The sequence below is a fragment of the Catharus ustulatus genome, chromosome 17 (assembly GCF_009819885.2).
Source record: "Catharus ustulatus isolate bCatUst1 chromosome 17, bCatUst1.pri.v2, whole genome shotgun sequence".
Lineage (NCBI taxonomy): Eukaryota > Metazoa > Chordata > Aves > Passeriformes > Turdidae > Catharus > Catharus ustulatus.
In genome coordinates this window covers 6,623,368-6,635,683 of record NC_046237.1, presented here as the reverse complement: position 1 = coordinate 6,635,683, position 12,316 = coordinate 6,623,368, and the positions used below count along the sequence as shown (strand labels likewise).

At 48.0% G+C, this 12,316-nt stretch overlaps 1 protein-coding gene across 3 annotated transcripts; it reads left to right on the top strand.

Annotated features, from left to right (window-relative positions):
* The first annotated feature begins 198 nt into the window (after positions 1 to 198).
* On the top strand, positions 199 to 6,897 carry LOC117004403. Of its 3 annotated transcripts, none has more exons than XM_033075155.1 (8): positions 199 to 214; positions 770 to 950; positions 2,526 to 2,713; positions 2,811 to 2,870; positions 3,063 to 3,413; positions 4,096 to 4,174; positions 4,544 to 4,630; positions 5,354 to 6,897. In XM_033075155.1, exons 3-8 carry the CDS (start codon positions 2,539 to 2,541, stop codon positions 5,799 to 5,801), a joined length of 1,200 nt encoding a protein of 399 aa, XP_032931046.1. In that variant the 5' UTR covers positions 199 to 214; positions 770 to 950; positions 2,526 to 2,538; the 3' UTR covers positions 5,802 to 6,897. The 3 variants fall into 3 exon arrangements, with proteins under 3 accessions (XP_032931046.1, XP_032931047.1, XP_032931045.1); XM_033075156.2 differs by lacking the exon at positions 199 to 214 and adding an exon at positions 338 to 631 and having other exon boundaries at positions 3,066 to 3,413; XM_033075154.2 differs by lacking the exon at positions 199 to 214 and adding an exon at positions 339 to 631.
* The last annotated feature ends 5,419 nt before the right edge of the window (positions 6,898 to 12,316 follow it).

The window sequence follows — 12,316 nt, the reverse complement described above, 5'->3', positions numbered from 1 at the left end:
TGGTCTTATCTACCAGCAGACCCACAGCTTGCTTGTAAAGACAAATCCATCATTCCTCTCAGCTCCTCATGCAGAAACCCATGTGGATGGTCCTTTTTTTGTGCAGCAGGTAAAAACTGCAGCAGTGAGATGTATCTTACCCAGGGAGAAATCTGGAGGTGGGGGGAGAAAGATGCTTTGAAAAGGGATAAAACTTGCTGCCAGGCTTTCCTCTGTGAGCAAGTCCAATTTCTTTCTCTCTCTTTTTTTTTTTTCCCCTTTTGGTGCTGTGTTATTCCTCTGTGGGCAGAAGGCTGCAGGCATTTCAATTTTCTTCAAGTCCTTGTTTCAAAAAGGGCCCAAAATATGTTCTCTTCTCAGAGGCAGTAAACAGCAAGTGCACAATGCAGCTTCTCTAAGCCTCTCTTCTGTCTCAGGGAGAAAGGAATTCTCCAAGCCCTAGAGCCTGACTCACTCGCTGTGTGAGCATGAATTAACCAGGAATGTTCGAGAATTATTCCTGAATAATTCATGAACCTGAATTAATCATGCATTTTCATGAATTATTCATGAATAACTCATGGAAATGCAAGGTTTATTCATGCTCCAAAAAACCCAAGGCTTTTTCTCTTCTCTTCTGCTCTCTCTCCCTGTAAGAAACAGACCTGAAACAAGCTAAGGAAAAAAATAATATATGTATATGGGAAAATAACAGGAATAGGAATGCTGAAACAAAACAACCAGGAAAAAAGAAAGCAAAAGCTCTTTTTTTTTTTTTTTTTCTTTGCAGTGGGGACAGCAGGTGGAAGCTTTCCAAGCCAGACAAAGGAGACCTGACAAGGAACTGTGGTGAAGGGACAAGCTCGAGGCAAGGAAGTGTCCGGTCACCTCCTCTCCTGGAGCAGGCAGCAGAGACCTGGAGAGACAGGAGACATCTTGCAAGACTCAACACCTGGAGCAGTGCTAACCAGGCAAGAACAGCTCTCTTGCTATCAGGGCTGTGATCTCTCTCTCTTTTTTTGCTCTGTTTGTGTGTTGGTGTAGTTTTGTTGCATTCATAATGGTAAATGAACAGCTGGTTAGGGGAAGGGAAATCAGTGTGTTTTCTTGAAATGTTAAAGGAAAACCCCTCTAGAGAGCTGTTTGGGCTGGGGTTGTTTGCTGTTTGGAATGTGGAGCTCTGTTTCTGGGAGGGAGAGGGCTCAGCTCTGCATTTATCCAGCTTCTGCTCTGTTTGGGAGAGGGCTGGGGGCAGCTGCCTGCTGCAGGGAAGGGGATGTGTGGAGACTGGCACTGATAATTTGAATATGGTGCTCCCTTATAAAAATCAATGCCAGGATGTGCATCAGTCAGGAGAAAAGGGCTGGAGAAAAGCAGGTGTGAGACTGTGCCAGCAGGGCAGACTGGCAGGTTTGGGGAGAGTTACAGTTCCTGCAAGGAGCTTTGCTGCAGCTGATGGTGGTAGAGCTGGGGAAGGAGAAACTTCTCCAGGGTGAACTTGAACCTTCCAGGCAGGACTTTCATGGGGGTGTGGAGACAAAACAAGAAGCTGGAATAAATTGGTTCCTAGCTGTCCTTCCTGCCAGATTGTCTCTGCTCCAGCTCTCCTGTGCCTGCCCCAGCTCCTGCCCCTTCTTTGGGCACTGTGACCATTCTCCACCTGGTGCCCAGCACATGGGCTCAGCCCTGTCCCCAGAACCCTTCTGCCAAATCCTGCTGCTGAGCAGGACTGGGGTGATGCTCTGCAGGGCCCTTAGGGGCTGGACAGAAACCCCTCCTGAGCTCAGCAGCCCTTGGCTCCTCAGCTGCTCCTCTGGCACGGGAGGTTTTGGAAACCACCACCAGCCTGGCTCTCTGGTTTCTCTAATGATGGAAGTCTGCAGCTCCAGGGGCAGAAAGAGACATCTCAGTGGGCAGAGCAGTGGCCAGGACTCAGGATCCTGTTCCTTGCAGCTTTATTGCTTCACTGCCTTAGACATATCTATCACTGCTCTGTGCCTCAGTTTCCCCATGGGTGCAATGAAGGGAATTTTCTGTTCTCCTTATCTAAGCATTTTGATGTTTACTGGGGGAAATAATTGTGCAGGCAAAGGAATGATCATTTCCTTGAATACCCCTGGGTCTTTTCGAGCACTGCCTTGATATCACACAGACACAGCCCTGCACTGAATTCATTTGAGCTGTGGTGGTTCACAGGGGCAGAGGAACCAGCCTGTGCCTGCTCAGTGGTTTGTTCAGTGTGTGCTCAAAGTGTCAGCTGTGAGACCTGGCAGGGCTGTCACTGCAAAGGACACTTGGATGCACTGAGGGCGTGTGGGGCTGTGCTCAATCAGACCCAAGACCTTCTCCCAGCAAAGGGCTTTAGGATGAGGCAAGCTCAGCAGGGTGGGGATGGAAACAGAGAAATAACTGAGAAGATGCAGGGCCAAGTATTTTATATCTGCAGGCTGTGCTGCCCTGGGTGAAGCACCCCTTGTGAACACCCCCAACCACTGCAGAGCCCAAACCCCTGTGGTGACACTCCCATTCTGCTCCCTCTGCTGCAGGTGGGCAGCCCTGATGTCAGCCAAGCTCTACGTGCTCATCAGCTGGCCTGATGGCAGCAGGGTCATCAACATGGAGAACATCAAGGAGCCCCGCAAGCCCTTCCACCTCTACACGGTGGGGGAGCAGGTCCTGGCCCGCTGCCCCGGCTTCAGTGGGCTGTACTGGGGCGTGGTGGAAGGCATAAGTGGTGAGTGACACCCTCCTGGGCCTGGGTTTGCAGTTTGGGGCTGCTCAGGAGGAGCCTTCCAAGGAGTTTAGTGCTGAAAGATCTTCTCTTCCTACAGAGCATAAAGATATTTTGGAGAAGAAGCTGCTGGAAGATCGACAGCTCCTGGAGAAGCTAAGTGAGTAAGGGCTTTGGAACATTGCACCTCTCTACTTTCATGGGGCTTTTTGGGTGGGAGGATGCTGAGCATGTTGTAGTCCCATCATGGATTTCCCATCACTGCAATCAGAGTGCAAAGCACTGAGTGGGAGTGGAGGATACAGAGCACTGCTGCCCCATCACACATCCTGAGTATCTCCCTTCCTTTCAGAAGAAGAACCAGCTGTCCAGAGCATGATGCCAGCCCCACCAAAAAAATCCAGGAAAACCTTTCCAAAATGGAGCCCAGGGAATGCATCCAGGAAATACCCCAGTGACAGGACCTATCCTGCAAAGGCACTGCTGAGGGTGGCTGAGGCCAGCCTGCCCCACGATGCCAGCAGCTGCTCCATGCTCAAGGACAGGCGTGTCCTGGGCAGCGTGGCAGGAAGCCCCCGCTCGCTGGGAGCTCCCCCCCAGCCAGCCAGTGCCTTCACACCCCCTCCCACCTTCATCACCATGGCCATGCCAGGGCCAGTGGCTTCCCAGAGTGAAGAGGACAGAGCTGCTCCAGCTGCCAGAGGTAACCTTGGGTTCTGGCTCTGCTGCCTGGTCCTGAGTGACAGGGTGGGATGGGGACTTGCAGAGCAGTCAGAAAACCTCTGCTTTGCTCTGGGGCTGTATGGGCTTTGTCTCAGGGCTACAGAGCTTAGAGATGGCATTTCCTGGTCCTTTCCACCTGGGAGGTCTCCAGGAGGGCTGTCTAAAGGGAGATGCCCATGGGTACTGTGTGGTCTCTGCTCTGTCAGGCACCAGCTCTATCTCCTGGGCTAGCAGTTCTCTTCCCCCAAGCCAAAAGACAACCTGAATGAATGTTTGCCTGAGTAACTGAAATTCCCAAAAGCTCTGTGTCTCCATTAGTCAAACCTTCTCAGGTTTGCCTATTTCCCTATTTTTCCACCCACTACTACACCCATTAAATGCACTTATGAAAATATGCTGGTGTCTTACTTACCTGCTGACTAACAGAGACACTGGCTCTGCTTGCCTTGCCCCCACCATATCTTTTATACTGGGAACAGAAGCCCTTGAGATGCCACCTGTTTCTAATAACAAATCCCTGTCTGGATCACTGTTTATGCAAATGGAATCATGTGTTGCCATGCAATCTAGCAGGGGTGCTTAGACAATCTGTTCTGGAGACAGAGGGATTCAGGACATTTTCAACAGCTGATTCTTCAGCTTGTCTCCCACCCTTGCTGCAGATTACGTTGCCCTTCCCATGAAGAGGAAGTCAGATGGCATCTTGTCCCCGTGCCAGCAGCAGCAGATCTGTCTGAACAGGTAACACCTGAGAGCACAGTAAGGACCCTGAATGTTTCACACCACACACACTGATTTCTGTCCACTCTGTCTCCATTCCTGGCAGGGCTTGCTTTGAGTAGCTGCTCATGGAGGTTAACCCAAAGCACAGGAGGTAACAGGAGTTTGTGTGGGCACACAGAGCAATGACCCTGTGCTCTGAAGTCCTGATGGGGATGCACAAGATTTTGTCCACATGAAGAACCCCTCATCTTTCTATTTCATTCTTGCTACAAATGAAATCAGAATTGACTTTGCTTTGAATTCCAGATAATTCTCCTCAGGAATGAATATGAATATGAGCACAAAGCTGTTTGTGGCTGTGCCCTTGAACTTGCTTGTTTCTTCCAGCCGTGAAGAGCGAAAGATGGATGCTTTGCAAGAGATGGATGGCTTCGAGAGGGTTCACAAAAATTTCAGTCCTGGTGAGGTGGAAAGGTAATTAGCAAAAGAAGGCACTTGTTCCTAGCTGTGTTTTCCTTCTCACTACAAGAGTGAGCAGTGAGATCACAGATGGGTGACAAAGTGGGGCAATTTTAAACTCCAAAGATGCTGAGTGTCTTTACAATCAAGCCGGGTGTTTCTGATGGTAGGGCTTGGATTTAGAGATGCAAGAAGGCTCTGAAACAGTCCAGAAACTACAAAGCTCTTGCCTATAACCATCACAACATGGTTATGTGTTCCTTGTTTTATTGTTCATTACTTTGATGGCCAGTATCCAGTGATAGTGATGCTAGGGACAGTTTTCTTGCAAAGAAATGGGTGCCAAAAAAATTCAAGTTATGGTTCTTGTATTGTCATTTCCCACAGCTCTGTTGTTTAATACCATAAATACGTGTGTCCTGGGACTTGCAAGACAGGCTTTATGTCTTTCCTTACAACTGAGAAGAAAATTGAGCATCAAAGTCTCCATGTGTTCAGGACAAGGGGGAGTTGAGGGTTAAACTGAGCATTCCTGAGCACTGAAAAGTCCAGACCATGTCATTTTTCTCTCCTGCTTTACTCCTCACCCAGAAATAGCTGGGAGGGCTGATCTCTGTTGGAGAAGTTGTCCTGCCCTGCTTGCAGAAGGCATTGAATCCCTGCTTGGGTGAAGGAGCAGCATCCACAGTGAGGACATGGTGTCTTCTTGCCCTTAAACAAGCAACTTTAATTTTTCAGGGCAGAGAAGATGGAGCAGCTGGAGAGGATGGTGTCAGACCTCCAACAGGACGTCCTGTCTCTGAAGAAGAAGGTGCAGAGGCTGGAATCCCTGTCCTTCCAGGAGGAGCCCCACCGCCAGCCCTGTGAGGTGGTGGAGCTCTTCAATGGCTACACCAAGGAGCAGCTCAAAGAGACCATCAGGTTTGACCAGAAAATCAGCACAGCCTGCAAGACTCTGCTCTACAAACTCTTCACCTCTGACTACATCCAGAGCCACTCCATCACGGGGCGCAGGGGCAACACCTTCCGGGAGGCAAAGCCCATGATGGACGAGCGCTGCATCAAAATCATCAGGGTGCTGCTGAAGCAGAAGTTTGGGGATCACCTCAGTGACACTGTGATCACAGAGAAGATCCAGAACGTGCAGAAAGCCCTGAGGCAGAAGTTTAAGACAGAATGTCTCTGAGGTGTGGGGGATATGAGTCTCCTCCTGCCGTTCCTGTGGGTGTCCCTGAGCAGTTTTCCCAGGAAAGATGAGCTGAGCCGCTGCTGCTCAGTGGATTTCCCCCAGGGAGCCAACCCAAGTGAACCATGTGCTGAACACAGCTCAAACACTGCCAAACCTCTGCCTGCATTAACCAAGCAGGAATTTGGCCCAGCTTGGCTCAGTTTTTGCACTCTACAAGTTCCTTCCCCTCCAGTCTGTGGGTGCATGGGATCACCTCTGTCACTCTGAGGATTGCTCAAAGGCTTCAGGGCTCCATCTGGGTCCCAGAATGGGGCAGGAAGGTAGCTCTGTCCCACACTGCAGAAATGTTGGCTTTGGGAGAGGGAATCCAGCTGCAGACAGACTGTGTCACCCAATGTGGCTTCTCTCTGTCTGTGGGACAACATTTACTCTTTCCTCACAGTGAATGTTTTATTTCCAGCAGGAACAGAAAGGCAGAGTCGTTGAAATGACACCTTAAAACATTTGGAAAAAGATAACTTGATTTTTTTCCCATCTATTTTAATGCAGGAAAATGGAAGAGTTGTTTTCCCTAACAAAAACCTACTACACAAGAGAAGGGGTCACCCATGGAGGTTACATTAATTTTCCTTTCAAGATCAGATTATTAGGAGAAATACATACAGGATAAATCCCTTACATTATTATTTCACAAGAGTGAGGGATGGAGGACAAAACATGGCCCAGCTTTGCTTCAAAGATATACATATTGTGGACTCTGTCATTATTTAAATACAGTATTTTTATCCTAGATGAGAAATGCCAAATACAACCAGACACTTTGCTCAGAGACTATAGAAAAGGTCTAGAAAGACACATCTTCTCCTAAATAATTCAGAGCTGGAGTGTGGGTGGGTTAAAATTGTTCTAAGTGTTAAAAGAATGAGATGCTGACACCAGTCCAGCACTTGACAGAAGTGCTGCAAAATACCAAACATTCCCTTTTGCAGAGGCTTCTCAGACAAGAAATTGGTTTTCTCGGCTTAATTTTTAAATTATTCAGGAAAAGAAATGCCAGTGGGTTTGCATTAATCAAAACATGTGGTTTAATTTATATGTTTTGTTGTGGTTTCAAGTATTTAATTTTTTCACCGTTACATGAGAAATAATGCAAAATAAATGTATTGGAGAAACAAGGAGCTGTTTTAAAAGGGGAAAGAAAAAAGTGTTATTCTTAGAATTTTCCTCCACCTCCTGCTTTTTTTTTTGAGTTAATCCATTAAAGTAGGGTTAATGCTGTGATGCATTTTGGTTTTGGAGGGAGATAGGCTTGCTAATGTTTATTTTCATCAGATGTCTCTAACAGCCACGTTAAATTGCAGTAGGTAATAACTAAAGATATTCCTTCTGTTTTCCCAGTGCTTTTCCTGACTATTGTGCAAACACATTGGTGATGATTTCTCCTTTGTAGGGACCTGAGCAGCAGCTGGAGCTGTGGTCACTTAGAGCCAAGAGTGCAGCCAGTCCTGGAAAATTCACTGAAACGGAGCAGAACTGCCCCAAAACCTCCTCAGTGCAGAAACACACCTTGAAATAGCACAGCCTTGCCAGAAACATGGCACATTCCCACCTCAGGCCTCAGCTGCAATCTCTGCTCAGAGAAATGCCTCAGGTGATGTTTTAAATGTTAATTTATCAAAGAGAAGATCAAGGAGGCACAACCTGCCTTATCCTGAAGAACCTTAAAGGTCATCCAGGGCCATCCCTTGCCAGGTCCAGGGACACCTTCTGTAAGTTTTCTTTTTGTCCCTGGTAGTTGCTTTACCAGGGCCTGAGAGTGCTAATATTGATCAGCCATGTCTCAGGAGCTCACATTTAGCCAGCAGAGAAAGACCAGAGGCTTTCCTTAATGCATTCCACAAGAATCCTTATTTCATGGGAAGGGTGGTCAAGCAGGATTCTCTCAGAGACAAATTTGAGACAGTCATATTTATAGGTTCAAGGGGGATTTAAACTACAGCCAATAAAAAGTTTATACAAAGAACAGCATCCAATCTAAGTAAGAAGTTCTAAAGGTGAACTGACCAATTACACAAACTAATTTCTAACCAATTATCTTCCAAAGTGTTAGAGAGGGACCAAATTCTTAAGGAATTTGGCTCAGTCTTGGTATCTAGGAAACCTTATCTTTAATAGCAAGTTCCAGGGGCCAGGGCAAGATGGCTTTGGAGGAATTGTATCATCCACAACCTTTCACTATCCCAGGTTGCTCAGAGCCCCATCCAGCCTTGGACACTTCCAGGGCTGGGGCAGCCCCAGCTGCTCTGGACGCCCCGTGCCAGTGTCTTTCAGTCTTCCCTCCTGATATTCCTCACATCCCTCACCAACCTGCAGCTGGAAAGCCAGCTCAGGGCTGTTATTTATTAAAATAAATGCTGCTGCTGTCGTTCCCTGCCGAGCCCCCTCTGAGGAGCTGCAGATCATTACGGTGAGCAAAGGGAGCACAAGGGATCGGCCGTGCCGCGGGGTGCCACGGCTCCCGAAACGCGCCGGCTCTGATCAGCTCCCCTGGAAGCAGATGAGCTGGGCAACCTCTCTGCTTGAAAAGCCCTTTGGTGGCTCCCTCAGAGGTAACTTGCCAGCCTAACACGCTGCTGGTATTCAGGAGCACTCCTGGTGAGTGGCTGATGGATGCTCTCGGCCCACGCGCAGCACAGCCGCAGCACTAACGAGCAGCAGCTCAGATGGGCCCTTCTCGGCTATAAAAGTTGTCCTCAGATACTCTCAAAGGCTTTTATATGGCAGAGAGGGTTGAAGAAAGGCAATGCAGGTGGCTTTTCGTCAAACTTCATTTTTTAAAGTATTTGTGAGCCGGAGGCAGCGTTTGCAGGCTAATTGGGAGCACTGGCGGCCGCCGGCGATCAAACGTCAGCGGGAGGATGCTGATGCTCTCACCTCCCTGAACTCTGCAGCTCTGGCTAATCAGCCTCCAGAGGGAGGATCACACAGCACTGGCATGTGGCTTTCCCCAGGGGATGCAGGGGTCAGGGTGGATAGAGGAGGAGGAGGAAGGTTTGTGCCAGAACTGCTTCACTCGGGGATGTTCAAAGCCTGAGCCTCTAAGCGGTGAAGGGCAGCTCCATTGAATGGAATTAACTTCCCACTTTTAATGAATTACCAGGAAAAAGTGGACAACACTTGCTGGAGAGATTAATTATTCTCCTGGATGTGCAGCATCTTGTTAAAAATGATGCTCCTGCTGAGCTCCTGGGTGAGGTGGGTGCAGGAGGGTGTGGACAGCAAAAATGAGGCTCAAAACTCAGGAGAGGTCTCCAAGGGGGTTTTGCTTTTGAGATTCAAATCAAGAGAAATGGTGCTTGTGAGCCTTTGCAAATGCAGGACAGGAATGGAGCCTGCAGGACAGGAATGGAGCCTGCAGTCCTCTGTCCCTCAGGAGGAGCTGGAGCAGCAGGGCTGACCTCAGGTTGGATTCAGCTGGGGGTGAGCAGGGACCTCAATGGGCTGGGGGGCTCTCTGAGGGCTCTCGGTCCCCAGCACCCCAAAACCCTGCAATGGGCCCTGTCACAGCCCCAGCAGAGATCACACCTCTGCTGTTCCCTTAGGAACCAGCTGAAAGCTCCATGTTGCTCACTGGCAGCAGCACACAGCTTTTCAGGGAGAGATGGGAACCTTTCCAGGCTGCTCTGTATCAACCTCTGCATTTTCAGCCAGGCCGACCTAGGGCTTCTGAAATTTCATAAAAATCATAGAATTGTTTGAGTTGGAAGGGACCACTGAAGGTGTTCTAGTTTCAACCCCCTGGAATGAGCAGGGACATCATCAACTAGATCAGGTTTAAAGCCCCATCCAACATGACTGTGGCTGTTTCCAGGCATGGTGCATCAACAGCTTCTCTGCACAACCTGTGCCAATGTTTGTTTTTTTTTTTTAAATCCAGTTGCAGAGGTGTTGCTGGCAGCATGATATCTTGTGGGAAAAAAAGCCCAGCCCAACAAGAGGGAGATTCTTGGTGTTTAACCCCATTTATTTAAAATTAATTTCCTTGACCCTGCCAGGGGGTTCCATGTTCAGCACAGGCAGATTTTAATTTTCCCATTACGTGGTCTGTAGGAAACACTCACTGCTGAGTCTCTCAATGCCTGCATTCCCCAGAAACCTAAACACATCCACTTAATGACATGCAGACTGTGAGCATCAGATGAAGGAATGATGTTAAAATGGAGCTGAATCCCTCCCTGGCTTTTAATCGAGGCTTACAAACCCTGGCTGCCTTTAGTGCCATCACTGAGTGTGCTTGGTGTTCCAATCTGGTTGGATGCACTTGGAAAAATCTTCTGCACAGGAGGAATAGTGCAGTGGGTGGTGGAAGTGTCTTTGGTTTGATATCCTCCAGCAGGCAGCTGCAGGAACAGGGAGATCTCAGCTGGGGGATGACAGAAGTACCAGAAGGACAAGTCCTGGCCTGTATGAGCTTGGAGTTGTGTGTCATTTCCTACTGTCACCCACACACAAATACTCTGTGTCACAGGAAGATGGGTTTGTGTCTGTTCTGGTAAATTTTTGTCTTGTTTGGTTTCAAAAAGCCAGTAAAAATAAAACAACCCACATAGAGTGTGGTCCCAGAGCTGTATGTGTGTTGTTTTTGCACTTCTTGACTATTTATTAATAAAAGTAAGTTTTTATATCATTTTACTTTCTTACTGAAATATTTTTTCTATTTTTTATTTTTTGAGAGTGTATTCCCATGCCTGGTAGGTGTGCAAATACATCAGATTTTAGATTTTATACTTTAAACAGTCTTTTATGTCTCTGCCTCAGACATATATTCATTACACTTCACTTTAACCAGTATTTCTCTGTATGCAGTACATGATTGCATTATTCCAAATCATATCTCTCCATCTCCCCCACCTTTTCAGAGCTGAATGGAACTGGGGAGATCATTATTAAAACACAGAAAGCACAGAAATAAAATTAACCAGAGCACAGAGCAGTTCTCTGTGTGCTGAATACACTGAGGAAATAAAAGGGCCTTCCACTTCTAATAAAATCTGGATGTGAATTGCCTCATAAAAGCTTGGATGAATTATATTCAGAGGGCAAAAAGAGAGAAGAGAGAGAGCTTGGAGCCCTCCACCAGCAGGATGCTCTCCCTGCCTTGGTGTGCAGCCCAGGGAAATCCAGGAAAGCTCTGGGACCAGGGGAGATGCTCTGAGCTCCAGGCCTTGATGAAACACTGGAGTCACAGGGCCACAGGCTGTTGCAGTCCCTCCCAGTGAAATATTCCCAATGAAATTCCTGCTGAAGTTGCTGGAGCCCTTCCTGCCTCCTCCTGAGGTCTCAACCCTCACTTTGGTTCTTGTCCATGTCCCTGGATGGGGGAGGAAGGACCCTGCAGAGCTGTGGTGACTTCTCAGCCCTGTCCTTGCCCCACTCTGCTCTCCTGGGCTCCCAGGAGGTTTTAGGATATGGACGAGGCTCCTCAGTTTCAGCTGAGTGGTGAGGGACATGGCCCAGTGTCCTTTGTCACCAGCACACTCCTGCTGTCCCAGGACATCGCTGTGCTCAGGAGAGACAGTCTGCTGACGTGCTTACCCTTGAGGAGAGGTTTGGTTGTGTGGGGTTTCCTTTGGCACATGGATTCAGCTGAAGCCAAGGGGACTGTACCTAACTCAGTAATGGAGAGATTAACAGCCCAGAAAGCCAGGACTGCACAGAGCTCATTGATTGTTTCTCTTAGATATAGGCAGAGCAGCCCAGAGTGTCAGGCATCTGAGGGGAGAGGAGACTGCAGAACTGATGTACTCCTGCTAATGAATAATCGTTAAACTCCAAAGGAGTTTATTATTATTGCCATTAATTCTGGTTGTACTGTGCCCGGAGACAAGGAAGGTGGAGAAAGATGAGTTCATGACCTACATATTACAGGCTGGATTTTATCCTGGTAGTATGAGAAAATCGATCATTTCTTAAGTGAGAGCACTGATAAAATCACTGACTTTGGAGGAGCAACATCACTGCTTTTATGTGTTCAACAAGCTCACTGGGATTGTGCTGGAGAAGGGTCAAATCTCTCTTCTGGGCATCCCAAGGTCAGGAGTTAGTTTGCCCTCAGTTTCCCAGAGACAGGAGAGAAGCAAGAGGCACCATCAGTGTTCACCCCTTCACTTATGTTAGGATTTCTCCCCTGTGCTAACCTGAGTCTACCTGGGGTTTTACTTACCCTGAATTCAAAATAAATTGCCAAAACTCAAGGAAAGCCATAGGGATGGAGCCAAGATGGGTTTTATGTTGTTCCTTAAGGTGTTTTGGATCAAGAGTAAAACTGTCATGATCTGAGATCCCTGCTCGTCTTCACACACCCCAAATGACTCCAGCACGTTCCTTTGCACCTCTGGCTGAGAGGACTCCTTCCTCCCCTGCAAACTAAAAAGTGAAAGACACAAACCATCCACAAAAATATCTGTTTTAATGTGTGCAGACCAAAAGGGAGGTGCAAACTGCTCTCTGCC

Excerpts from the sequence above, each read along its gene's own strand:
- LOC117004403 (XM_033075155.1), top strand. The coding sequence starts at position 2,539 with ATGTCAGCCAAGCTCTACGTGCTCATCAGCTGGCCTGATGGCAGCAGG. Across the intron at positions 4,175-4,543 it reads CAGCAGATCTGTCTGAACAG|CCGTGAAGAGCGAAAGATGG; the intron begins GTAACACCTGAG and ends TGTTTCTTCCAG. Across the intron at positions 4,631-5,353 it reads AGTCCTGGTGAGGTGGAAAG|GGCAGAGAAGATGGAGCAGC; the intron begins GTAATTAGCAAA and ends TTAATTTTTCAG.